This window comes from Pan paniscus, chromosome 10, assembly GCF_029289425.2.
Source record: "Pan paniscus chromosome 10, NHGRI_mPanPan1-v2.0_pri, whole genome shotgun sequence".
In the NCBI taxonomy this organism is placed as follows: domain Eukaryota; kingdom Metazoa; phylum Chordata; class Mammalia; order Primates; family Hominidae; genus Pan; species Pan paniscus.
The window spans coordinates 38100958-38127912 of NC_073259.2; the positions used below are offsets into that span (position 1 = coordinate 38100958).

The following is a 26955-nucleotide window of genomic DNA, read 5'->3' on the forward strand; positions in this document are numbered from 1 at the left end:
GCTCCCCACCGAGTCCAGCAGCAGCCCCTACTGCAGCCTTCTTTCTCCCTTCACACTGCCTCCTGCGGGAGCAGCCTCTTGTTTGCCGGTTCCTGGAGCACCTCCCTGAGTCAGAGCTCTCCTCATACTTCATCCAGAGCTGACCGTCCATTCCTTGTCCCCTAAACCCCACCCCTCAACTTTGCCCCACCTCTTTATCCCCCCTCAATCCCCAGGGCCTCACCCCTACTGGCAACATAAGAGCTGTCACCTCAGGTCCCCTATTAGGCCTTGCTGTAGACGTTAAGCAGTTCCTGAGTCAGGGAAGGGGGAATCCAGGCTTAGCCTCCAGGTGTCCAGGTGGATCGAGGCCACGTCACATAGAAGGCTGAGATGGACATGCACCCCCTCCTAGCCCACCTGCCTTGGGGCGGGGTCAGGGGTGGGGCCAGTGTGTGAAGGCTCACATAAGAGAGGAGTTAATGGTTCACTGGTCTCTGGGGTAGGGGTCAAAAGTCAGTCTCTGCTGGGCCCCTGGGTAGGGAGGGGCCACCCTCTGCCCTGGGAAAGCCACATGGCTAAGGAGAACCTGGGCCTAGTCTTTTTCCTCTTAAATAATTCACCCTATCCTTAACACCATTAGTACCATTTTAGCCCTTTCCTGCATGTACTTCCACCCCACCTACCTTACAGTCTAGCACTAAACTTCATCTCCATCCCCCATCCCCATATTCCTTGGGAAGGTTGGACCCAGGTGTCCCTAACCTGGGGAGGAGGGGGGAAAAGGCAGATCAGTGGCAAGCCCAGATGCATGCATGGGAAATAAACTGTTCTTAGCAGTTTCTCACCCCAAGAAGAGAAAGAGCCAGAGCTCTAGGGATCGATGACCAAGAAAGGGGAAGCCCTGCAGGGGGAGAGGAAACAAGGATCTGGGCTGTCCTCTGATGTCTGACCTGGCCTAAAATCAGGCAAGCAAAGTCTGATCGGGGTGACTGGTCCAGGGGGTTGAGGTTGGCATTACCTGATAGCAGGAGACAAGGACACCCAGAGGAAGGGGGACACAACCTTCTTGGTTCCAGCTGGGGGGGCAGGCAGGCAGGTGGGCAAGGGTCACCTGCAGGGAGGGGGTAGGGGAGGGACACTACCTTAAAGGGGCAGGTCTGCTTTGCCTGGGCCTCCTTACCTGTAACCTATCTTCCTTCCACCTTCTAGGGACACCCCACCTTCCCAAATGCCTAGTTGCTAACCTCTTCCTTTTCCCACAGAAAGCAAAGGAGTCCAACACAGAGTAGAGTGGTAATATTTATTAGGAAGGAGAGACTTCAGTTAGACTCCCATGTCTCACACAGAAGAAACAGATGGTAACTGCCATTTCTTTCTTTCTTTCTTTCTTTCTTTCTTTCTTTCTTTTGAGATGGAGTTTCGCTCTTATTGCCCAGGCTGGAGTGCAATGGTGCAATTTCGGCTCACCTCAACCTCCGCCTCTCGGTTTCAAGAGATTCTCCTGCCTCAGCCTCCTAAGTAGCTGGGATTACAGGCATACGCCACCATGCCTGGCTAATTCTGTATTTTTAGTAGAGACGGGGTTTCTCCATGTTGGTCAGGCTGGTCTTGAACTCCCGACCTCAGGGGATCTGCCCACCTCGGCTTCCCAAAGTGCTGGGATTACAAGCGTGAGCCACTGCGCCCAGCCAGTAACTGCCATTTCTAAAGAGGAAAGAGAGCAGGCAGAGGGTCCTGACTCCCAGGGGACAGGTAGTTCAGCTGGACAATGAGGGAGTATGAGATTAGGGTGGATAAGGACACTGCTCACCACCCTCCACTGAAGTTCAGTGGCTAAAATACTGCTACACCAGCCAATCAGTGGAAGGCTATCTTGCTCTCCAGGAGACACTTGGGATGTGGTTGGTGGCAGGAAGAAAGAATGTCATGCTATCTCTTGCTGCTCCTCCGGGTTTCTTTGCCGTTACTAACAGGGTTGCTGGAAGGGCCAGGCGGGCCTGCAGGTGTGTGGTTGGGCTGGCTTCGAGTGATTCGGGTGCTGGGTGGGTGGGAGGGAGTATGAGGGGGATGTGGGCCACCACCGGGACCTGGTGGGGCACTCAGTCCATTCCCATTCTGGTTCTCAGAGGCTAATTGTGGGAGGAGAAGAAACAAAGGAATTAGTTAACATAGGAGAGGGGTCCATCCCAAGGCCTGTCTCCATGCCCCAAAGAGTGGCACAGTCTTCACCATGCACAACTGCATCTTAATGCCAACTGGACCAAATGCAAAAGACTGTGGGCTGCAAGTATGAATGGAGCTCCAGAGAAGACTTACACGATCATTTAGGAAGTTGCTACATGAACCTCGGTACGGTATTTTTCTCTTGTAGTTATCTCACTATTATTGGGAATCAGACCTAGAATTAGCTGTTTAGTTCTAGGCTCAGGGACCTCTGACAAAAATGCCCCTTTACTGGGCCAGGCGTGGTGGCTCACACCTGTAATCTCAGTACGGTGGGAGGCTGACGCGGGTGGATCACGAGGTCAGGCATTCGAGACCAGCCTGGCCAACATAGTGAAACCCTGTCTCTACTAAAAATACAAAAAATTAGCTAGGTGTGGTGGCAGGCGCCTGTAATCCCAGATACTCAGGAGGCTGAGGCAGGAGGGTCGCCTAAACCTGGGAGGCGGAGGTTGCAGTGAGCCAAGATTGCACCATTGCACTCCAGCCCGGGCGACAGTGTGAGACTCCTTCTCAATTAAAAAAAAAAAAAAAGGCCCCTTTACCAAAAGTGATTATAAAACTGGAGAAGCATGGCAAGGGGAAGGGCCTGAAGTCTCTGCGTTAAAATATGAGGCACTTAAAAAAAAGGTGTGTATGCGTGTATCATAATGATAATGTTCATTTTAGAAAATATAGATAAGCATCAGTGAAAAGATTATTATTATTTTTTCTTTATTTTTTTTTTTGAGACGGAGTTTCGCTCTTGTTGCCCAGGCTGGAGTGCAATGGAGCGATCCCAGCTCACTACAACCTCCGCCTCCCAGGTTCAAGCAATTCTTCTGCCTCAGCCTCCTGAGTAGCTGGGATTACAGGCATGAGCCACCACGCCTGGCTAATTTTGTATTTTTAGTAGAGATGGGGTTTCTCCATGTTGGTCAGGCTGGTCTTGAACTCCCGGCCTCAGGTGATCCACCCACCTCGGCCTCCCAAAGTGCTGGGATTACAGGCGTGAGCCACTGCGCCCGGCTAGTGAAAAGATTATTACACGTAATCTTACCCACCAAAGCTAATAACAAGTCACACTTTTGTGTATATAAATATTTATTTTTAAATTTTTACTGTTTTAGAGATGAGGTCTCACTTTGTCACTCAGGCTGGAGTGTAGTGGTGTGATCATAGCTCACTGCAGCCTCAAACTCCTTGCTCAAGCAATGCTCCTGCCTCAGCCTCCCAAGTAGCTAGGATGATGGGTGTGCACCACTGTGTCTGGCTTATATTTTCAATGTTTGAAGCCAGGTGTGTGGGATGATTTGTTTGAGCTCTCACAACTCTGGACATACCACTGTCATTGAACTTAACCATGGCGTATTATAATCATTATCTCTCTCCTGTATAAACCACAAGCCCCTAAAGGCAGGTAGTGTGTTTTATTCCATGGCAAATAGTAGGTGCTCTAGAAACATTTGTTATATGAAGGCAGAGGTTTCCTTCTTGCATACAGTAGGGACTATGAACCCTAAATGGCATGGAAGTTATAGCCTAGTGGTTCTTTTTTTTTTTTTTTTTTGAGAAAGAGTCTCACTGTCGCGCAAGCTGGAGTGCAGTGGCATGATCTCAGCTCACTGCAACCTCCGCTTCCCAGGTTCAAGCCATTCTCCTGCCTCGGCCTCCCAAGTAGCTGGGATTACAGGCTCCTGCCACCACATCTGGCTAATTTTTGTATTTTTAATAGAGATGGGGTTTCGCCACGTTGGCCATGGCTGGTCTTGAACTCCTGACCTCAGGTGATCTGCCGGCCTTAGCCTCCCAAAGTGCTGAGATTACAGGCGTGAGCCACTGCGCCCAGCCAGTCTAGTTCTTAAACCATATCTCTACTGAACCCTGCTGCTCCACTGGACTAAGATATCTGCAGCCCATGGCTGGGCGCGGTGGCTCACGCCTGTAATCCCAGCACTTTGGGAGGCTAAGGTGGGTAGATCGCCTGAGCTCAGGAGTTCGAGACCAGCCTGGGCAACATGGTGAAACCCCGTCTCTACTAAAATACAAAAAATTAGCCGGGCATGGTGGCGTGCACCTGTGATCCCAGCTACTCAGGAGGCCGAGACAGGAGAATCACTTGAACCCGGGAGGCAGAGGTTGAAGTGAGCCGAGGTCACACCATTGCACTCCAGCCTGGGTGACAGAGACTCCATCTCAAAAAAAAAAAAAAAAAAAAATTAGCCGGGCATGGTGGCAGGTGCCTGTAATCCTAGTTACTTGGGAGGCTGAGGCAGGAGAATCACTTGAACCTGGGAGGCGGAGGTTGCAGTGAGCCGAGATCACGCCATTGCACTCCAGCCTGGTTGACAAGAGCGAGACTTCGTCTCAAAAAAAAAAAAAAAAAAAAAAAAAGAGGGGTCTGGGAGAATTGGGTGAAGGAGGATACACTGAGAAAAGAGAGATTTGGAAAAGGAATGAGGGAAATGCATCTTTCTAGGCTGAGGAGAGTGGGAGAGCTAAGAGGACCAGTGGATGGAAGGGAACAGATTTACCTGGAGAGGCAGCAGAGGGTCCAGTGGTAGGCTGGGAAGCTGAAGGGTTGCTGTCGTTCTGCACCTGAAGGCACAGATTACATATTCAGATCCTGCTCCCTCCCATGCTTCTTGTCTTGATCTGCCCTCCTTTCCCACCATTGTGGCCACAGGACTCACCGCCTTGTTGGGTGCCTGCTGGGTGCTATACTCTGGGTTTGGCTCACTGAAGTTAGGAACCTCAGAATAAACCATACAGAATCTGCAAGGGAAGAAAGTAGCTAAAGCCTTGAATTCATCCTCTGGGCCACTGCTGGAGGCCTCAGAAAAGTCCAGATAGGTTCGGTGTGGTAACTCACACCTGTAATCCTAGCACTTTGGGAGGCAGAAGCGGGAGGATCACTTCAGCCCAGGAGTTTGGGACCAGCCTGGGCAACATGGTGAAACCCCATCCCTATAAAAAATACAAAAAAATTAGCTGGGTGTGGTGAAGCACGCCTGTAGTCTCAGCTACTTGGGAGGCTGATGTGGGAGGATCACCTGACCCCGGGAGGTCAAGGCTACAGTGAGCCCAGATCATGCTACTGTACTCCAGCCTGAGCGACAGAGACTGTTTCTCAAAACAAACAAACAAACAGAATAAGTCCAGAAATGAGGCTTGGACTGCACACCCTATGCTGCCTCCTTGCAAACCCCTTTGCCCTGGTGCTTCTTCATCCCAATCCCCAAGACAGCACTTACTCTCCAATCTTCTGCAGATCACCCCCACGGCCAGTATATAGTGTCAGACAACCTTTGAAAACTGAAGCGTACCTATGGGAGGCAAAAAAAGCAAAATTCAGTACTCAGAAGTGTTATAGGGACTGTTAACCCCACTCTTGATTGTTGTTGCCTTTGGAAGGCCAGAAGTCACCAGCTGACTTACCCTTTGGTGAGCCGGATAATGTCCCCAGGCTGGATCAGATTGCCAACATCGTCCCAGACAGAGATATTGATGCTGCCTGTTTTGTCCGCCACTTTGCAGGTCCGAACCTCATGCCCGTCCTTTGTCTTGGTCACTCGGCCTGAACGGAACAGATAAATCAAGGTGGGAGGATGGTCAAATAAATGGAGTGGTATCTCTCAGAAGGATGAGATGTGGATATTGGTGGAATGAGGGAAAAGGTGTACAAACAGGGGAAAGCCCAAATCCCTGGGGCATAAAGGGTTGGGATTGTGGAAGGGGTGGTGGAGGGTGGAGGTGGGAGTTCAGGGGCCAGCACCATGGAGAGGGCCCTGAGTGGAAAGAGGCCCGCGTCGCACAGGAGGTCTAGATCTGGCAAGAGTTCTATCTACCCTATACCTGACTGCAACTTTCTGTCCCAGGGTCGAAGAGAGAGATTGGGAGTGAGGAGTGTCTTGCAGCTTGCCTTGCCATCCCCATAGCAAGTTAAGAACGCAGACAGCGTTCTTCCCCTCCTGCCCCCCACCCCCATCCCGCGAACCCGCCACCCCAGTATAGACACCTGTCTCCAGCACAATGAAGATAAGGTTCAGATTCTTGAGCCCAGGCTTGATATCCTTCACAAAGGTCTCCGTCGTCATGCTGCCTGAGCCTCGGCACCCCACTGGATGGGGAATAGAGGATGAAGGCTCAATGCTTGGATCCTTTGCCCCCATGCTCCACTTCCCAAGGCCTACCTACCCCATTAGGCTGGGGTCAGGCAGCCTCAACCCCTCTAACCCTTCTAAAAGATTAAAAAAGAACATCCCCGGAGGCCTCCAACTTCAGGATCAGAATTTGGGGGTCTCTGGACAGGCTGCTTTGGGGCTGGAAGGCCCCCTGCCGGGATGCTCTTTTAGTCTCAAGCCGCGAAGTGGCGGAGCCGACGTAGACAGGGGTAGGGAACCCGGTGCACAGCCAGGGAGTAGAATCTTACTGGCCAGACCTTCCCGAACCCTCATCCCGACAACCCGGGACTCGGTCCATCCCCTCCCCTACCCGCAGCCCACCACCCACCCAAGCCAGCCGGCAGGACTGTGCACGCCGCTGAGCAGCCCGCAGGGGGAGCCACAGGCTCCGCTGCCGCCGGATGCTGCCCCGTGGAACGCGGGAGTGCGGACATTCCCGGAAGTTTCCCCCGGCTGGCCTCCTCCGGCCAATCAGCACCGCCCGGGCGCGCCCTGCGTCCCGCCGCCTGCCCTGCCCAGCCAATCGGGATCAGAGACTCGTGCGCCGCGAAGGGGGAGAATTTCAGGTATTAAAGGAACCTTGGAGATAGTTGGGTCTGTAGGGGGAAAAATCCACCACTAGAAGGCGCACAGGGCCCCCAGTTTTCCTTAACTTGGCTAGGGAGAATGCACTTAGGTTCTAAGACGTTTCTTTCCAAAGAGTGACACAATGGGAAAAGGAGCAAGGGCTTCGGAATCTGGCGGACAAAAGTTTGAATCCTGGCTCAATGCTTCACTTCATTTCTCGACTATTTAAACATATGTAATTCCAATTCCGCTAGGCGCGGTGGCTCACGCCTGTAATCCCAGCACATAGGGAGGCATAGGCTGGAGGATAGCATGAGTCCAGGAGTTCCAGACCTGCCTGGGCAATATAACGAGACCCCATTCTCCACAAAAAGGAAAAAAAAGACAAAAAATATGTAATTCCATCTTACGAGAAAACGGAAGTTATATTTAAAAAAGTGCCTTGCACACAGTAGGCACACACGGTTTCCTCCCTTTTTATTGCTCTAACCGTTATCTTTGTTCCTGATTTGGGGTTCTCATCTTTAATGCACTACCCAGCTTGGTCAAGGTCTCTGGGAAAAGTGGCATTTACACCAGAGACAAAAGGCAGGCTCACCCTTCTTGGAAGAAATGGAACCTGCGACAAAGAGAGAAACATTGTTAGTCCCTTTTTTTTTTTTTGAAACAGGGTCTCGCTGTGTAACCCAGGCTGGAGTGTAGTGGTGCAATCTTGGCTTACTGCAACCTCCCACCACAGCCTCCGTAGTAGCTGGTACTACAGGTTCGCACTACCACCCTCGGCTAATTTCTGTATTTTTTTTGTAGAGACAGTTTCGCCATGTTTCCCAGGCTGGTCTCGGACTCATGACCTCAAGGGGTCCGCCCACCTCGTCCTCCTAAAGTGCCAGGATTACAGGCGTGAGCCGCTGCACCTGGCCATACTACTCTTCCCCGCCCCGCCCCACCGCTCCACCCTGGCAAAGGAGTCTTGCTCTGTCGCCCAGGTTGGAGTGCAGTGGCGCGATCTCGGCTCACTGCAATGCAACCTCTGCCTCCCGATTCTCAAGCGATTCTCCTGTCTCAGCCTCCCGAGTAGCTGGGATTACAGGCGCCCGCCACCACGCCCGGCTACTTTTTTTGTATTTTTAGTAGAGACGGGGTTTCACCACGTTGGCCAGCCTGGGCTCAAACTCCTGACCTCGTGATCCACCAGCCTCGGTCTCCCAAAGTGTTGGGATTAAAGGCATGAACCACCGCGCCCGGCCATACTACTCTTATCTTACTTATCTCAGAGTCCCGCTAGAAGACAGCAGAAAGGAGGCCTGAAACTTTAGTTCCTTTTGGGACCTGTCAAATTGTCCACAAAAGGTAGCTAACTCTGTATTGTTGTGTATAAACAAATTACATAAAGATATGTGTGTATGTGTCTATTAATGTGCATTAGCATTTGCTTAGCCAATGTCCACAATAAATACCATACTATTTAATACCAGATTAGTCTAGGAAGTCATTTAATTGTAATGCCTTGGTTTGCTTAATTAATCCCTTATCTGCTCACGGAGCTCTTTAGGCTCCACATTGACTTCCCTTGGATCCCACGTTCTCTACCGCCCACATCCCCAACACCACGGTGTTGTAAGCTAAGGAAATCAAACCCCAACTCAGGAAGAGGGAAATTTTTTCTCCCTTCCTTCCTCTTAGGTGTTTCAGGGAACTCCACAAGTGTTCGGGGAGCCATCGTAGATACGGCAGGAGAGCGCCTGGGAGAGAGGCAGACAACCCGTTGAGCACCCCAGATCTAAGCTTTGCGGTCAGACTCCCTCACTCCCCACCCCGCGGCCGCCTTGTTAAACTGCAATATCCATTCCCATGACAGGAGTCAAGGGGTTACGAAGCTCTGGGATGTTGACCAGGGCTCTGGAAAAGGGAGAGGGGCCGGACCCGCAGCAGGTCACGCTGCAGGCCTGCCTCTCCGCAATGATCTCGCAACAATCTGCGTCGGCTCTAAGACACAAGTCACCTGCACCCCTCCAAAGCGAAGCGTGGCCGGCCAGGCCCACACGTTTTTGCCGGGAAGAACATAGAGTTCTCCCTCCCAAATGGCTATATAGTCCTGGCTGGGACCATATAGACTCTAGACTAGACTTCCTGTCTAGAGTGGAGGCCTGGCCAGCCTTCGTCCCTCCTCGTAGGCAGCTCCTGGCTGCTGGTGTAGGGGCTGAGTTAAACAAAGAGGCGGGGTTTGGTGACGAGCTTCCGCCGGGTTGCGTAGCAGCGGTGGGCGGGGCAAAGGATCCGTCTGAGGCGGCGACGAGTGGTAGGAGTCTTCTTTCCCCTCCTTCCCCTTTCCCTTCCCTTCCCGGGAGAGGCTGGGACCCGGCACCAGGGCAGTACTGTGGCCGCTGCGGCCTCATCTCCGACTGGGTCAGGTTGCGGAGACTCCAGGCCGCTTCCAGGGCGGTGCGTACTGCGCCTGCGCGATCTTCCACCTAAAAGAGGGTGTGGGAAGGGAGGAGGTGATGTCCCAGGGGTATTGGGGCGGGGGGTTGAAATACTGGGGTTCAGGAGGAGGGATGGTGGTAGAGATAAAAATGTGAGAAGGGAGCAGCACTGGCGAGGAGTCGGGAGGTGAGAAGGGGGCTCTGGAGAACGGGTTGTTGGGGAAGGTCCATTGGAATAGGGGAGCTTTGAGAAGTGCGGGAGGGCGCCGGGGCTAGCTGGAGGACCGGCACCTGCAGACCTGGGGAAACAGCGTGGTGTTTAAATGGGCAATGATTGACGGGCCAGAAGGGGAGGAAGGGAGCATTCCGGGGGCCAGCCTGGGCAGGGGCGGTGGAACCTAAACCCCCGCCCTCGAAGCGCCATAGCTTGGCTCCTCTCCCATGCCTTGTCTTTGGCAGCCTTGTCCTCTCATTCCTTCCCGGCTCCTCACCCCCTCCCAGCCCTCCATGAAGGAATCTCACATTCTTCACATCCCTGCGCTTGGTTTGCAGCCTGGCTCTCTGGCAGGGTTCACACACCACACACTGGAAGGCCTTCCCTAACTCAGGACTTTGGGAAATTGGGTAGTGGGGAGGAGGGGGCTAGAGGAAGAGCAGAAAGCCAGGAGGGGTGAAGGCGTTTTGCTTGAGGGATTGACAGACTGCTTCCCCATTCAGAAACTTCATTTCATTTAATAGCAAGTGGGGCTGTTAATGAGGCCACTGTTCTTGGGGACTGGCCCGTGATAGTGTTATCCCTTTCTATACAGGGGTTTTAGAGTCTGACAATAGGGCAAGAGACTGATAGTGTTGTTGGCTGATAGTTTTGCCCCAAATAAGAATGTAGTGGACTAGTGGTAGGGAATGTGAGTGATGCAATGTTAAGCCGACCGACCTGTGGCTAGGCCTGCCTTCTAGTAAAAAGAAGGAACAAGCTTCTTTCAAGCGTTTCCTCTCCGACTCTCAGTACTCTAAATTTATTTTGCATTTTTTTTTTTTTTTTGAAACGGAGTCTCACTCTGTCACCCACGCTGGAGTGCAGTGGCACAATCTCGGCTCAGTGCCACCTCTTTCTGGGTTCAAGCGATTCTCCTGCCTCAGCCTCTTGAATAGCTGGGATTACAGGTACCTGCCACCATGCCTGGCTAATTTTTTGTATTTTTAGTTGAGATGGGGTTTCACTATGTTGGCCAGGCTGGTCTCAAACCTCTGACCGTAGCCGGGCGCGGTGGCTCACGCCTGTAATCCTAGCACTTTGGGAGGCCGAGGCGGGCGGATTGCCTGAGCTCAAAAGTTCGAGACCAGCCTGGGCAACACAGTGAAACCCCGTCTCTACTAAAAATATAAAAAATTAGCCGGGCATGGCTGCATGCACCTGTAGTCCCAGCTACTTGGGAAGCTGAGGCAGGAGAATTGCTTGAACCCAGGAGGCAGAGGTTGCAGTGAGCTGAGATTCCACCACTGAACTCCAGCCTGGGCAACAGAGTGAGACTCTGTCTCCCCACATCCCCCGCCAAAAAAAAAAACAACAAAACCCTGACCTCAGGTGATTGGTCCACCTCGGCTTCCCAAAGTGCTAGGATTACAGGCATGAGCCACTGCACCCAGCCTTATTTTGTATTCTGTTGCTACAAATAATCTTGAGGATAACAGTATTCAGTATCCTTTCATATTTATTTATTTATTTATTTATTTTTGAGACAGGGTCTCACTCTGTCACCCAGGCCGGAGTGCGGTGCTGCGATCTCTGCTCACTGCAACCTCTGCCTCCTCGGCTCAGTTGACCTTCCCCCTTCAGCCTCCTCAGTAGCTGGGACTACAGGCACTCACGCCATCATGCCCGGCTAATTTTTGTATTTTTTGTAGAGACAAGGTTTCACTATGTTGCCCAGGCTGGTCTCAAACTCTTGGACTCAGGTGATCCACTCACTTTGGCCTCCCAAAGTGCTGGGATTACGGGTGTGAGCCACTGCGTCCAGCCTCCTTTCGTATTTATTATTTCATTTGATTTGCAGACAGTATGTATAAGGGGTGCGCGTGTGTGTGTGTGTGTATATATATGTGTATACACAGACACATATATACACCTTATATTACGCCGGGCGCAGTGGCTCACGCCTGTAATCCCAGCACTTTGGGAGGCCAAAGGTGGTGGATCATAGGAGGCCAGTTTGAGACCAGCCTGGCCAACATGTTGAAACCCCGTCTCTACTAAAATATAAAAATTGGCTGGGCGCGGTGGCTCACGCCTGTAATCCCAGCACTTTGGGAGGCCAAGGCAGGCAGATCACGAGGTCAGGAGATCAAGATCATCCTGGCTAACGTGGTGAAACCCTGTCTCTACTAAAAATAAAAAAAAAATTAGCTGGGCGTCCTGGCGGGCGCCTGTAGTCCCAGCTACTTGGGAGGCTGGGGCAGGAGAATGGTGTGAACCTGGGAGGCGGAGCTTGCAGTGAGCCGAGATCGTGCCACTGCACTCCAGCCTGGGTGACAGAGCCAGACTCCGTCTCAAAAAAATAAATAAATAAATAAATAAAATAAAAATTAGCCTGGCATGGTGACACATGCCTGTGATCCCAGCTACTCAGGAGGCTGAGGCAGGAGAATTGTTTGAACCTGGGAAGTGGAGGTTGGAGTGAGCTGAGGAGATTGCATCACTGCACTCCATCCTGAGCGACAGAGCAAGACTCCATCTCAAAAAAAAAAAAAGAAAAATAGGCCAAGCATGGTGGCTCACGCCTATAATCCCAGCACTTTGGGAGGCCGAGGCGGGCGGATCACAAGGTCAGGAGATTGAGACCATCCTGGCCAACATGGTGAAACCCCGTCTGTACTAAAAATACAAAAATTAGCTCAGCATGGTGGCACATGCCTGTAGTCCCAGCTACTTGGGAGGATGAGGCAGGAGAATCGCTTGAACCCGGGAGGCAGAGGTTGCAGTGAGCCAAGATCGTGCCACTGTACTCCAGCCTGGCGACAGAGCAACACTTTGTCTCAAAAAAAAAATAACATATATATATAATAAATATGTATATATTATATATACCTTATATTAATATATAAGGCAGGTATCATTTTCCCTACTTGACAGTTGAAGCAACAGAAAAACTACAGCAGGGTTACTTGACTTGTTTAAATGTGTAGATTTGGGGGTGGGCGCAGTGGCTGGTGCCTGTAATCCCAGCACTTTGGGAGGCTGAGGTGGGAGGATTGCTGGAGCCTGCCCAGGAGTTCAAGACCAGCCTGGGCAACATGGCAAAACCCCATCTCTACCAAAAATACAAAAATTAGCCGGGCATGGTGGTGTGTGCCTGTGGTCCCAGCTATTTGGGAGACTGAGGTGGGAGGATTGCTGGAGCCTGCTGGGAAGGCGAGGCTGTAGTGAGCTATGATCATACCACTGTACTCCAGCCTGGGCAATAGAGCAAGACCCTATCTCAAAAAAAATAATAATAATTTATGTGGGCCAGGCGCGGTGGCTCACACTTGTAATCCCAGCATTTTGGGAGGCTGAGGCAGGTGGATCACCTGAGGTCAGGAGTTCGAGACCAGCCTGGCCAACATGGTGAAACCCCGTCTCTACTAAAAATACAAAAATTAGCCGGGCATGGTGGTGGGTGCCTGTAATCCTAGCTACTCTGGAGGCTGAGGTAGGAGAATCACTTGAACTCGGGAGGCCAAGGCTTCAGTGAGCCAAGATCGTGCCATTGCACTCTAGCCTAGGTGACAGAGCGAGACTCTATTTCAAAATAATAATAATAATTTATGTGAAAGCACTTTGGAAACATTAAAGCAGCATCCCCAGCCTTTTTGTGGAAGATAGTTTTTCCACAGACGGTGGGCGAGGGGATGGTTTTGTGATGGAACTCTACCACCTCAGATCATCAGGCATTAGATTCTCATAGGGAGTGGGCAACCTAGATCCCTCGCATGGGCAGTTCACAATAGGGTTCATGCTCCAATGAGAATCAAATGCCGCTACTGATCTGACAGGACATGGAGCTCAGGCCTTAATGCTCGCTTGTTTCCTGCTCACCTCCTGCTGTACGACCCGGTTCCTGATAGGCCACAGTCTAGTACTGGTCCATCTGGGGATTTGGGGACCTCTGCATTAAAGCATCATCCTGTACACATAATGTATTATGGATCTATGCATTTTGCTTTTTTTTTTTTTTTTTTTTTTGAGTCAGAGTCTTGCTCTGTCGCCTAGGCTGGAGTGGAGTGCAGTGGCGCGATCTCGGCTCACTGCAACCTCCGCCTCCTGGGTTCAAGCAATTCTCCCTGCCTCAGCCTCCTGAGTAGCTGGGATTACAGGCATCTGCCACCATACCCGGCTAATTTTTATATTTTTAGTAGAGATGGGGTTTCGCCATGTTGGCCAGGCTCATCTCCGACTCCTGACCTCAGGTGATCCACCCACCTCGGCCTCCCAAAGTGCTGGGATCACAGGCGTGAGCCATCGCAACCTGGATCTATGCATTTTGTAGTCACAGATTTGGAATCATTATTATTGGTAGTTATGTGCACTGAATAAAAGAATCTTAAATCTCCAACAACTCCTCTTCTCTACTTTTCCTCTTGTCCTTTTTTTTTTTTTTTTTTAAGACGGAGTCTCGCTGTGTCGCCCAGGCTGGAATGCGGTGGCACGGTCTCGGCTCACTGCAAGCTGCAGCTCCTAGGTTCACGCCATTCTCCTGCCTCAGCCTCCCGAGTAGCTGGGACTACAGGTGCCTGCCACCTCGCCCAGCTAATTTTTTGTATTTTTAGTAGAGACAGGGTTTCACCGTGTTAGCCAGGACGGTCTTGATCTCCTGACCTCGTGATCCACCCGCCTTGGCCTCCCTAAGAGCTGGGATTACAGGCGTGAGCCACCACGCCCAGCCTCTCTTGTCCTTTTCTTTCCCCCTCCCAGCTATGTTCAAATCTACTGGACCCCGTGTGTGTGCTTCCTTAGCTGGTGAGCTCCCTCCTTAGAAGGTAGTCTTATTTGCCTAGCACTGAAAACTGTAGCGCTTAATGGAGTTGTCTCATCCTCCCCAACCAACTGCCAGATCCATCTGTCCAGTCTCCTTGCCAAGTGGAGGTAGTTCTCCTGACTCTCCTTTCTCTTCCTTGTTCCTATTACTAGAGTACTCCTGATTGTGACATCACATTCATCCCCTGGGCGATGGAGCTTGTCACTGGGAAGGAATACTCAGTCGGAGAATAGCCAACAAGATGGGTTACTGGGAGAATCTCTTCAGTGGCACTGAGTGGAGGCATCAGGGGGTTGGAGCCTTGTGAACAGGGAACCTGCCCCCCAACACTTGGAAGGTAAAGAGCTTTGATTCAGAATCCCATTCCAGGCCTCAACCCTCTTCTCTGTCGCTCGGGATTCCTTCTGCCCTTGAAAGTCCAGTTCTTAAAACTTCTTTCTGCAGAAAGCTTTCTGTGATTAATCTGTACCATTTGTTCTTTTTTGTATATTTACAACTTACATAAATTATTGACTTTTACTTGTTAATAATTTGCTTAATACGTTTATGTGTTTTTATGTGTTTTTTTTCCTATGTACTCATTGGGCTCAAGCCTACACCTTAGTTTGAGGACAAGGATTATGTGTTTCTTCTTTTTATTTTTGAGACAGTCTTGCTCTGTTGCCTAGGCTGCAGTGCAGTGGCATGATCTCAGCTCACTGCAACCTTCACCTCCTGGGTTCAAGCAATTCTCCTGCCTCACCCTCCCAAGTAGCTGGGATTACAGGTGCCCACCACCACGCCCAGCTAATTTTTGTATTTTTAGTAGAGATGGGCTTTCCATGTTAGCCAGGCTGGTCTTGAACTCCTGACCTCAGGTGATCCACCCACCTCGGCCTCCCAAAGTGCTGGGATTACAGGCATGAGCCACCGCGCCCGGCCAGTTGTTTACTGACCTCTTCTTTGGGTTTGACCTTTGGGAGCCCAAAGAAGGGGCATGGCGCCATTGCCGCTGTTTGAGTCCTTGCTCTTTTGGACCTCTCTCTCTTTTTTTTTTTTTTGAGACAGAGTCGTGCTCTGTCACTGGGCTAGAATGCAGTGGTGCAATCTCGGCTCACTGCAACCTCCGCCTCCTGGGTTCAAGCGATTCTCCTGCCTCAGCCTCCCAAGTAGCTGGGACTACAGGTGCGCACCACCACGCCTGGCTAATTTTTGTATTTTTAGTAGAGACGGGGTTTCACCATGTTGGCCAGGATGGTGTTGATCTCTTGACCTCATGATCCGTCTGCCTCAGCCTCCCAAAGTGCTGGGATTACAGGCATGAGCCACCATGCCCGGCCCTCTCTTTTCTTTATCCCCATCACCACCACCACCTAAGTTCAGTCTCTTACCATCACTCTCCTGACTTAGATGTTCTTCCGGTCTCCAGTTTCTCCCCTGTTAACATACTGATTCTAAAATGGAACTATTATCACATTCTTTTTTAAGTCCTTCAGTGGCTCTCTCATACCCTTCAAAATCCTCACAGACTTTTCACAGCATGGCCCTTGCTTGCCTCTCCAGCCTTGTCTCTTGACAGGCCCTCCCTCCCACCTCTCAGGTCAGCCTTTTCTTGAATCACTTGAAATTCTCTGAACCTATCATATGCCCTCTTCTGGGCATTTGGATGTGCTATTTTATGTGCATAACACCCTAATGCCCTGCTCCCCCAACATTTAGCTGACTCTTGCCCTACGGGACACATTTCTGGTGACGCCCAGTCCTGGAAAACTTGTCAAAACCACCCTCTGCTTTCAGCCTGGGTTAGGTATTCATGTCTCTTGTCCTCATAAGGTCCTGTGTCTACTCTGAGTATTTATCACTTTATATTTTAAATGTGTGCTTATATAATGTCTTCCCCCATTAGAATTACATTTCTTTTCTTTTTTTTTTTTTTTAAGGCAGAGTCTTACTCTGTTGCCTAGGCTAGAGAGCTGTGGTGCAATCTCGGCTCACTGCAGCCTCTGCCTCCTGGGTTCAAGTGATTCTTGTGCCTCAGCTTTCCAAGTAGCTGGGATTACAGATGTGCATCACCACGCCCAGCTAATTTTTGTATTTTTAGTAGAGCTGGGTTTTCATCATGTTGGCCAGGCTGGTCTTGAACTCCTGACCTCAGGTCATCTGCCTGTCCCGGCCTCCCAAAGTGCTGGGATTACAGGCGTGAGCCACTGTGCCAGGCCTTAGAATTAATTTTTTTTTTTTTTTAGAGACAGGCTCGCTGTGTTCCCCAGGCTGGAGTGCAGTGGCGCGATCTCGGCTCACTGCAACCTCTGCCTCCTGGGTTCAAATGCTTCTCCTGCCTCAGCCTCCCGAGTAGCTGGGATTACAGGTGCGCATACCACACCCAGCTAATTTTTATATTTTTAGTAGAGACAGGGTTTCACCATGTTGGCCAGGCTGGTCTTGAACTCCTGACCTCAGGTGATCCGCCTGCCTCGGCCTCCCAAAGTGTTGGGATTACAGGCGTGAGCTACTGCACCTGGCCAGAATTAAATTTCTTGAGTCAGCTTCCACCGAGCCAAATGACTGCTGCATAGTAGACTCCCAGTAAATATTTGTTGGATAAATGAATGGATCTTGGCAATGACTGTATGTTTGTCACATATTTGTAGGCTTCTTCTGAACTGGCCTCTTTTTCCTGTTGTCCTTTCAGGACCTGGGTTTCAGTGATGAGACATGGGGTATGATGTAACCCGTTTCCAGGGGGATGTTGACGAAGATCTTATCTGCCCTATTTGCAGTGGAGTCTTGGAGGAGCCAGTACAGGTGAGTTGGTCTGATGGCAGGTTTGGTGGGGCAACAGGTAGCAGTGGAACTAGTAGAAAATATTCATGGGCAGCGGGACCCATGGTGAAGTCACTGTGTTCTTCTCTCCACCCTCACCCAATAGAGATTTAGGTCAAAGGAGTAATGGTGACTACAAGAATAAGGCCTTCCAGAATCAATCTAGAGGTGGATGCCACAGAGATCCAGTGGTTCAGATTTTTTTCTGAGGTCACTCTGAAAGATTTCTCCTGTAAAACAGTCAGCTGCTTGTTTCTGTCTTGTGATAGTAGCTGGGTAGCTTCCTTTCCTCTACAGGAACTCTTACTAGGTTCCATCTTCCTGTCCGTGATTGAACTTCTGGACTCTCCTAATAAGTTCTCTCTGCATTTTTATGATGTAGTGCTTCAGGTAATCAGCCAGGCTCCCTGCAGGCCTCTTCTACCTGCCTACTGTCTAACAAATAGGAAGGCTGGGCACAGTGGCTCACACCTGTAATCCCAGCACTTTGGGAGGCCAAGGTGGGTGGATCACGAGTTCAAGAGCCATCCTGGCCAACATGGTGAAACCCCGTCTCTACTAAAAATACAAAAATTAGCTGGGCGTGGTGGCACACACCTGTAGTCCCAGCTACTCAGGAGGCTAGACAGGAGAATTGCTTGAACCCGGGAGTAGGAGGTTGCAGTGAGCCGAGATTGCGCCACTGCACTCCAGCCTGGGCGACAGAGTGAGACTCCATCTCAAAAAAAAACCCAAAAACAAATAGGAAGTGGGGAACTGTATGTACTGACCTATTTTTTTCCTGGGATCTACTGAAAAGACCAGCTTTTGATGCAGCCATGCACTCTGCATTTTGATGTGAAAGCTGCCACCTTCAGTAGGTCATTTCTCTGCCAGCCTTGCCAGACCAGAGTCAGTTGTATCATCCTGGGGCAAGTATGAGGAGAAGCTCACGATTACCAGGCAAGTACAATGAGTGAGGTGAATCCTTAAGAGTTGTATTCATGGGACAGCATCCTCCAGGATCCTTATTGCCCTCATTCTGTAAATACCAATTAATCCTTTCTCTTTCTTGGCTATCTAGAGATTATCACATTTTCCAAACCAGGACACTAGGCAATGAGGTTTCATGGCCCTTCCCCCATTCACTGCTCACCTAACTCCCAGGGGCTCCCCTTGAGCCTTTATTTTTTCTCCCAGTACTCCAAAAGGAGTACTGATGCCTTGAGCTGAATAAAATTCAGACTGCATTCCAATGGCAACCAACTCTGGACCTGTCTTCTTTCTAGGCCTTTGCAGTCTGCTGCCATTAGAGGCATATTAGATGGGTGTGGAGCAAGTCATCAAGTAGTAGTGTCAAGAGGTCACAGGGTGTGTCAGGTTCCCTCCTCACCCTGGCAGGGCCTTGTCTGTTTTCTGGCACTATCATTTTAGGCAAGTCACTTATGGAAAGGTGAGTCGTAGTTGGTGACAGTCTAGTCAGAAGCCACCCATCTACCTCCAGGCTTTATCTTCTGAGGAGCAGAGCAGGCAACCGTCATGATGCCAGGTTCCCAGACACATTTCTAAGGTTAGAAGGCTCCTGCTAGGGATGCTGATTTCCCCACATCATAATTATTTATTTTTTGAATAGGTGAAAAATGAACATAGTTCAGAAATCAAAAGGTATACAGTGAGAATTCTCACTTCTGTCTTTATTACTGTGCACCTAATTCCCCCAAAGATAACTATTTTTATTAGTTTATTTGGTATCCTTCCAGTGTGTCTTAAGGCAGATATAAGCAAATATGAATAGATGTCTGCATATATATGTATTTGTGTATACATATGTATATATGAATATATCTGTGTTTCACCATGTTGGCCAGTCTGGTCTTGAACTCCTGATCTCAAGTGATCTGCCTGCCTTGGCCTCCCAAAGTGCTGGGATTACAGGCATGAGCCACCGTGCCCGGCCTTATTTAGCTTTGTTTTGTTTTGTTTTTTTGAGATGGAGTCTCACACTTTAGCCTAGGCTGGAGTGCAGTGGCATGATCTTGGCTCACTGCAAGCTCTGCCTCCCGGGTTCACGCCATTCTTCTGCCTCAGCCTCCTAAATAGCTGAGACTACAGGCACCCGCCACCATGCCCGGCTAATTTTTTGTATTTTTAGTAGAGACAGGGTTTCACTATGTTAGCCAGGATGGTCTCAATCTCCTGACCTCATGATCCACCCGTCTCAGCCTCCCAAAGTGCTGGGATTACAGGCGTGAGCCACCATGCCTGGCCTAGCTTTCTTACATTGAATTTTTGCCAGTAAATATGTCCTCCTCCTCTCTAAATCTATCATCTGAATTATCCTTCAAGACCCATATCAAATTCTGTCCTCTTCATAAATACCTGCCGTGATTGAGCTAGCCTGAAAAGACCTCACCCTCCTCTGGACATTTTTGGCAATTATTGTGTATGCAATCCAGATGGCAATTAATAATTGGCTGCCTTGTGTCATCTGTCCTATTGTCCTAGAATATCATTTGTATCTCTTATTGTTATATAACTTTTTACTTGTTTGTCTTGTTTCACAACTCATTTTTAATCTTGAGCACAGGGAATATATATATATATATATTTATTTATTTTGAAACAGGTTCTGGCTCTGTCACCCAGGCTGGAGTGCAGTGGTGCAGTCTTGGTTCACTGCAACCTCCGCCTTATGGGCTCAAGCCATCCTCCATCCTCCCACCTCAGCCTCCTGGCTAGCTGGGACTATAGGCACGTGCCACCAGGCCCAGCTTTTTTTTTTCGAGATGTGTTGCCCAGGCTAGAGTGCAGTGGTGTGATCTTGGCTCACTGCAACCTCCACCTCCTGGGTTCAAGCTATTCTCCTGCCTTAGCCTCCTGAGTAGCTGTGATTACAGGCATGCGCCACCACCCCTGGCTAATTTTTGTATTTTTAGTAGAGACAGGGTTTCACCACGTCGGTCAGGCTGGTCTTGAACTCCTGACCTCATGATCCGCCTGCCTCGGCCTCCCAAAGTGCTGAGATTACAGGCGTGAGCCACCGCGCCCGGCCTACGCCCGGCTAAATTTTGTAATTTTTGTAGAGATGGGGTTTTGTCATGTTGTCTGGGATGGTCTCAAACTCCTGAGGTCAAGCAGTGTGCCTGCCTTAGCCTCCCAAAGTGCTGGGATTACAGGCATGAGCCACCGTGCCCAGCAGGAAACGTATCTTAAGCCTGTCCCCTACAATGCCTTGCCCGTAGTAGATCTATACTTTGCTGTGACCCAATGGACCTCTTGTCGTAGAGGCTGCTCAAAGGCTTGATTGGCTTTGTAGAGTTATCATATCCAGGCTCTTAGGTCCTGCTAATTCCCTTGTGCCCCTTTTGCCTTGTTCTCTCTTCTAGGCACCTCATTGTGAACATGCTTTCTGCAACGCCTGCATCACCCAGTGGTTCTCTCAGCAACAGACATGTCCAGTGGACCGTAGTGTTGTGACGGTCGCCCATCTGCGCCCAGTACCTCGGATCATGCGGAACATGTTGTCAAAGCTGCAGATTGCCTGTGACAACGCTGTGTTTGGCTGTAGTGCCGTTGTCCGGCTTGACAACCTCATGTCTCACCTCAGCGACTGTGAGCACAACCCGAAGCGGCCTGTGACCTGTGAACAGGGCTGTGGGTGAGATTTGTTCCCTTCTGCCCCACATGGATAAAGGCCATCTCATTTATGCCCCTGTCTCTGGCTGCCCTCCTCACTAGCTGAGGAGGTCTCTTTGGCATGTTGGCAAGGAGTATTCTTAGCCTCCTTGGCTTCCTGCTCTAAGATCTTACTTTCTTGCTGCTTTTCCAACTATAATCATTTTGCTCTTGCTTTAACAAAAGAAGGGGCACAGCAATTTAGTAAATTTGTGTAATAACATTAAAGGTTGATTGACTCTATTCTTCCCTTTCAGTCCAATACTACTTTCCGTTTGTCAGGTTGACTGCTATAATTGCCAGCCTTCTCATATTTCCTCTTGCCCTATTTTTTTATTTCTGTGGGTTATGAAATATTTGACTAAATGTTGATAGCTGAAGGGCATGTTAGCTCACACCTGTAATCCTAGCACTTTGGGAGGCCGAAGTGGGCAAGTCACTTCAGGCCAGGAGTTCAAGACCAACCTGGCCAACATGGCAAAACCTTGTCTCTACTAAAAATACAAAAATTAGCCAGGTGTGGGGCCGGGCGCGGTGGCTCACGCCTGTAATCCCAGCACTTTGGGAGGCCAAGGTGGGTGGATCACGAGGTCAGGAGATTGAGACCATCCTGGCTAACACATTGAAACCCCGTCTCTACTAAAAATACAAAAAACTAGCCAGGCGTGGTGGCGGGCGCCTGTAGTCCCAGCTACTTGGGAGGCTGAGGCAGGAGAACAGCATGAACCTGGGAGGGGGAGCTTGCAGTGAGCAGAGATTGAGCCACTGCACTCCAGCCTGGGCAACAGAGCGAGACTCCGTCTCAAAAAAAAAAAAAAAATTAGCCAAGTGTGGTGGTGCACGCCTGTAATCCCAGCTACTCAGGAGGCTGAGGCATGAGAATCACTTAAAACCAGAGGTAGAGGTTGTAGTGAGCTGAGATCGCGCCATTGCACTCCAGCCTGGGTGACAGAATGAGACTCTGTTCCCCCTAACTAAAAAATAAAAAGAATGTTGATAGCTGGGGCTGTGAATATAGGGCTTCTCTGAAGGAATAAGTGCACAGGCAGAATCTGTAGGAGGAAAAGGAGAGCTGTGCAGTAGATAAAAAGAGTGTGTCAAGATAAATAAATAGGCCCCGTGCAGTGGCTTACGCCTGTAATCCCAGCACTTTGGGAGGACGAGGCGGGCGGATCACCTGAGGTCAGGAGTTCAAGATCAGCGTGGCCAACATGGTGAAACCCCATCTCTACTAAAAATATAAAAATTAGCCAGGTGTGGTGGTGGGCACCTGTAATAATCCCAGCTACTCGGGAGGCTGAGGCACAAGAATTACTTGAACCCATGAGGCGGAGGTTGAAGTGAGCTGAGACCGTGCCATTGCACTCCAGCCTGGGTGACAAGAGTGAAACTTGGTCTCGAAAAAAAAAAAAAAAAGTAAGAGGCCAGGCGCGGTGGCTCACGCCTGTAATCCCAACACTTTGGGAGGCCGAGGGGGGCAGATCACGTGAGGCCAGGAGTTTGAGACCAGCCTGGCTAACATGGAGAAACCCCATTTCTACTAAAAATACAAAAAGTTAGCCGGCCATGGTGGCGCGCACCTGTAATCCCAGCTACTCGGGAGGCTGAGGCAGGAGAATCACTTGAACCTGGGAGGCAGAGGTTGCGCTGAGCTGAGATCATGCCATCGCACTCCAGTTTGGGCAACAAGAGCGAAACTCCATGTCAAAAAAAATAATAAAAATACAAAATAAAATAAATTTAAAAAATAGATAAAACACTTGTGTCTTGATTGGGGAAAGAAATTTAAGGAAAATAGACAGCAAAGGGGCAAGTAGGAAGCTTGGACGAAGAAAGTGAAGGGAATAAACAAGAGGGAGGCCTGAAATGAATGTTAGAAATTTTGGGTAGGACAAAATCTACTTAGCAGTTATCTGCCACAGAATAGGCCATTTGCATACATGTCCCAGGGATCACCTCTGTTCTGCTCTTTCCCCACCCTGGTCTGCAGCCTGGAGATGCCCAAAGATGAGCTGCCCAACCATAACTGCATTAAGCACCTGCGCTCAGTGGTACAGCAGCAGCAGACACGCATCGCAGAGCTGGAGAAGACGTCAGCTGAACACAAACACCAGCTGGCAGAGCAGGTAGGCCGCAAGACACGGGGGAGAACATATCCCTCATATGCAGATAACTGCCTGCCTGTGGGTAATAAAAACCAGTTGTGAACACACAGACCAGTGCTTACACTTGTGAGCCTAGATGAGTGGATATTCTGCCTGTGGCTTAGCAGGGAATCAGATTGGAGCTCTCCTTGACTTTTCTTCATCCCATTCATAGCATTAATTCACCTAACAGTTATCAGATGCCTCCTCTGTGAAGGCACATTTGTAAGTACTAAGGAGACAGCTGTGAGTGAGACAGTCTTATCCCTGTCTTCCTGAAGCTTACAAACTGGTTGTTCAGATCTCTCAGTTGCCCTCATTCTTGGATAAACTTTTGTCTTTTTTCTGCTGTCTGCCTTAACCATTATTCCTGTTCTTCTTCCCCACAACAGAAGCGAGACATCCAGCTGCTAAAGGCATACATGCGTGCAATCCGCAGTGTCAACCCCAACCTTCAGAACCTGGAGGAGACAATTGAATACAACGAGATCCTAGAGTGAGTGTCACTCAGGACGTGGAGTGATCTCATGTCCTGACAACAAGGCCTGAAAGGAGGAAGAGCAGGAGAGTAGCAGAAGGAGGGCATTGGAGAGCTGGGCTGGGGGTCACTGCTTCTCAGATATTGGCATTAAGGACAGGGGCAGAGGAGAAGAGGATAACCCTTAGCTCCACTACAGGATGTCTTATGCGTTTGGGTGGATGGAGGGAAAGCCTGCCCAAGGATGCACTTTATCCAGAATTAGGTGAGTACCCATGTACAAAGCCCTGTATTAAAGGCTGTGGAGTGCTAGGAGGGCCAAAAAGAAATAGAAGATATCGTCCTGTCTTCAGGTAGCTTACAACCCAGAGAAGAGGAGGCAGAGTGCAAGTCCAGGAAAGTGATCTCTAAAATGCAGCAAAAACAAGCGAAGTATACAAGTGAAGTCTAAGATCTCTTTCAGTTCTGGAGTCCTATACAGTTCATAGACTAAACTGTAAGTGTGAATCAATATATACAGGGCAAATAGTGCTGAGTGGGACATAGGATAGAGGAATAATTGTTTTATTCACTAAACATAGAGCACTAACTGTGTTAGGCGCTATATGTGCTAAGTATTGGAATTTCAAAGAAAAGTAACAGAGACAGAGTGCAGACTTGTGGAATTTAATCTGGTGAGTAACATGTGGTGACTCAGTTGGGACCAAGTGGGGAAAGATTTGGGGTTTCTGAGCCAATGATGGAAGGAAAGAAGGAAGAATAGGTAAGCTGAGTGCAGAGTGGGTAGTTATTTCTATTAGCAGAAAAAGCCAATACAGAGAAAGGAGATGAGCTGGAATGACCATCTTTAACCACCTCCACACAGGTGGGTGAACTCCCTTCAGCCAGCAAGAGTGACCCGCTGGGGAGGGATGATCTCGACTCCTGATGCTGTGCTCCAGGCTGTAATCAAGCGCTCCCTGGTGGAGAGTGGCTGTCCTGCTTCTATTGTCAACGAGCTGATTGAAAATGCCCACGAGCGTAGCTGGCCCCAGGGTCTGGCCACACTAGAGACTAGACAGATGAACCGACGCTACTATGAGAACTACGTGGCCAAGCGCATCCCTGGCAAGCAGGCTGTTGTCGTGATGGCCTGTGAGAACCAGCACATGGGGGATGACATGGTGCAAGAGCCAGGCCTTGTCATGATATTTGCGCATGGCGTGGAAGAGATATAGGAGAACTCGACTGGCTATCAGGAAGAGATGGAAATCAGAAAATCCCATCACTCCAGCAGCTGGGACCTGAGTCCTACCCACCATTCTTAATACTGTGGCTTATACCTGAGCCACACATCTCCCTGCCCTTCTGGCACTGAAGGGCCTTGGGGTAGTTTGCTCAGTCTTTCAGGTGGGAAACCCAGATTTCCTCCCTTTGCCATATTCCCCTAAAATGTCTATAAATTATCAGTCTGGGTGGGAAAGCCCCCACCTCCATCCATTTTCCTGCTTAGGGTCCCTGGTTCCAGTTATTTTCAGAAAGCACAAAGAGATTCAATTTCCCTGGAGGATCAGGACAGAGGAAGGAATCTCTAATCGTCCCTCTCCTCCAAAACCAGGGAATCAGAGCAGTCAGGCCTGTTGACTCTAAGCAGCAGACATCCTGAAGAAATGGTAAGGGTGGAGCCAAATCTCTAGAAATAAGTAGTGAGGCCGTTAATTGGCCATCACTGATGGCCCTTAGGGAAAGACTGGACCTCTGTGCCAAGCAGTATCCCTGTTCAGCCCACCTTAAAGGTGTAGGCACCCACTGGGTCTACCAGTATGCAGGTTGGGATACTGAAAATTTCCAGATGAGCTCTTCTTTCCTACAAGTTTTCATAATTAGGGAATGCCAGGGTTTAGGGTAGGGGTTAATCTGTTGGGGGTTGATGTGTTTAGCAAGAAGCTACTCCTAGCTTTTGCTAAAATATGGTTGGCACTGCCTCTTGTAGCACAGGCCATAATTGTTCCATAGACCCCTCTCTAGCCCTGTGACTGTAGTTAGTTACTTTGATAATTTTCTTTGGCCATTGTTTGTTTATATTTCACAAACTCCACCTACTGCCCCCCCCCCTCTTTTTTTTAAGAATGGCCTGATCATGGCTATCTCAGCCACATTGTTGGCAATTTAATTTATTTACTTCCTTTTTTTTTTTTTTTAAGAAAGGAAAAAAGAAAAAAAAATCAAACTTGAAACTTTTCTTTTGATGTTCCTATTGTGGGGGTTCTGGATAGGGTGGGACAGGGATGGGGGTGTGTTTTATATTTTTTCCTTTTCAGCACAACCTTTGGCTTTAATATAGGAAGAGCCAAGGGAGTCCTCGGCTGAACTTACGATATCTGCCCCAAACCTCTGTAACCCCAACTGAAATGAGGAGCTTCCTCTCTTCCTGTGAAGGATATGACAGTCCAGCATCGATGCCTGTGCCCTCTGGAAAAATTTCCTCCTAGCCCTTCCAGGGCCTTATCATAAAACTCTGGATTTAGAGTATTCATTTTGAAGGTAACTCCCCCTTCCCCAAGTTTCCTTGGAGCTGTATAGCTGGGTTCTAAGCTTCACCATGCAAATCAGAAATTTTATCTCTAAGTACAGGCTGTGCCGTGTCTCACCCACACCCCCCTGGGGACTTCAGTTCCATTTCAGGTTACCTGGGGTATACCTTGATCCCTAGAGTGACTGGCAGAGTAAGAGAAGGGGAGAGATAATAGGTGTGATTATTTTAATATGGAGGTGGGAGTGTGGTTGGAGATAGAAAGGCTCCTCCCCACCATGTAATGGCTTCCTCTCAGAATTTTATTCCAGGCTAGCTTGCTGCAGGTCTGGGTAGTTGGATCATGGCTCCACTGGGATTGGGGTGGAAAGCTTGAGGGGAGTAGGGTTCCAGCTCCGGGACATTGTGCTCAGGAATTTGAAAACGCTGCTATACTTACTCTGGTTACTACATTTCTTCCACTCCCCTTTCCCCTACCTGCCTTAACCAAGGCTCATACTGTCCTGTCCTTACCCTCAGATGGAGCCAGGAAGCTCAGTGAAAGGCTTCCCTACCCTTTGCACTAGTGTCTCTGCAGGTTGCTGGTTGTGTTGTATGTGCTGTTCCATGGTGTTGACTGCACTAATAATAAACCTTTTACTCAACTCTCTAAATTCTTCAGCATTACTCCCTTTCTTGAGAAGGTTTCCTCTCTGCTTTTGCCTTTCTCTCACCTTAATTCCCTTTCTTCCTTACTTTGTTACCTACCCTTATCTTAGTGCTAACTTCTCTTTCAGGAGGATGTCTGGGAGTAGTGTACACTTCACAGCTGCTTTCCCATGTACCCTCCTGCATTCTTCCCTCCTATCTCCTGTTCTGTAGCAGCCAAAGCTCTCTCTCTAGTGATCTGAACTGTGTGCTTCCCAGGGTCTGCCTTTATCCTAAATTCCATGTCTTCCCTGAGTGGTCCTGAGTTTTTGGGATAATTTCTACAGAAGATATGTATATATCTT

At 49.5% G+C, this 26955-nt stretch overlaps 3 protein-coding genes across 7 annotated transcripts in view; 1 reads left to right on the forward strand and 2 right to left on the reverse strand.

Moving 5' to 3' along the window:
• SLC39A5 (solute carrier family 39 member 5) overlaps window positions 1-1072 on the reverse strand; it is a 7997-nt gene extending 6925 nt beyond the window's left edge. The window contains exons 1-3 of one of the 2 annotated variants that reach the window (XM_057299425.1): window positions 1001-1072; window positions 828-883; window positions 251-293 (exon numbers count right to left, since the gene is read on the reverse strand). The gene's annotated coding sequence lies outside the window, so the exon portion shown is untranslated. Of the gene's footprint in view, window positions 1-250; window positions 407-827; window positions 884-1000 lie in introns of those variants that run through there. The other variant, XM_003824919.5, reaches the window with a different exon arrangement.
• A 196-nt stretch (window positions 1073-1268) lies between these two features.
• Window positions 1269-9167, reverse strand: NABP2 (nucleic acid binding protein 2). 2 transcript variants are annotated; one of them, XM_055095545.1, is made up of 8 exons: window positions 8938-9167; window positions 6697-7554; window positions 6203-6304; window positions 5623-5761; window positions 5439-5510; window positions 4878-4959; window positions 4719-4782; window positions 1269-2111 (listed from the first exon to the last, which is right to left on the reverse strand). In XM_055095545.1, the coding sequence occupies exons 2-8, from the start codon at window positions 6800-6802 to the stop codon at window positions 1912-1914; spliced, it is 765 nt and encodes a 254-aa protein (XP_054951520.1). In that variant the 5' UTR covers window positions 6803-7554; window positions 8938-9167; the 3' UTR covers window positions 1269-1911. The 2 variants fall into 2 exon arrangements, with proteins under 2 accessions (XP_054951520.1, XP_008976854.1); XM_008978606.5 differs by lacking the exon at window positions 6697-7554 and having other exon boundaries at window positions 8938-9148.
• RNF41 (ring finger protein 41) lies at window positions 9100-26616 on the forward strand. Of its 3 annotated transcripts, none has more exons than XM_003824926.5 (7): window positions 9100-9234; window positions 14526-14710; window positions 17045-17157; window positions 20541-20812; window positions 22820-22955; window positions 23366-23469; window positions 24317-26616. In XM_003824926.5, exons 3-7 carry the CDS (start codon window positions 17068-17070, stop codon window positions 24666-24668), a joined length of 954 nt encoding a protein of 317 aa, XP_003824974.1. In that variant the 5' UTR covers window positions 9100-9234; window positions 14526-14710; window positions 17045-17067; the 3' UTR covers window positions 24669-26616. The 3 variants fall into 3 exon arrangements, with proteins under 3 accessions (XP_003824974.1, XP_003824975.1, XP_008976857.1); XM_003824927.5 differs by lacking the exon at window positions 9100-9234 and adding an exon at window positions 9238-9377; XM_008978609.4 differs by lacking the exons at window positions 9100-9234; window positions 14526-14710 and adding an exon at window positions 9243-9377.
• The last annotated feature ends 339 nt before the right edge of the window (window positions 26617-26955 follow it).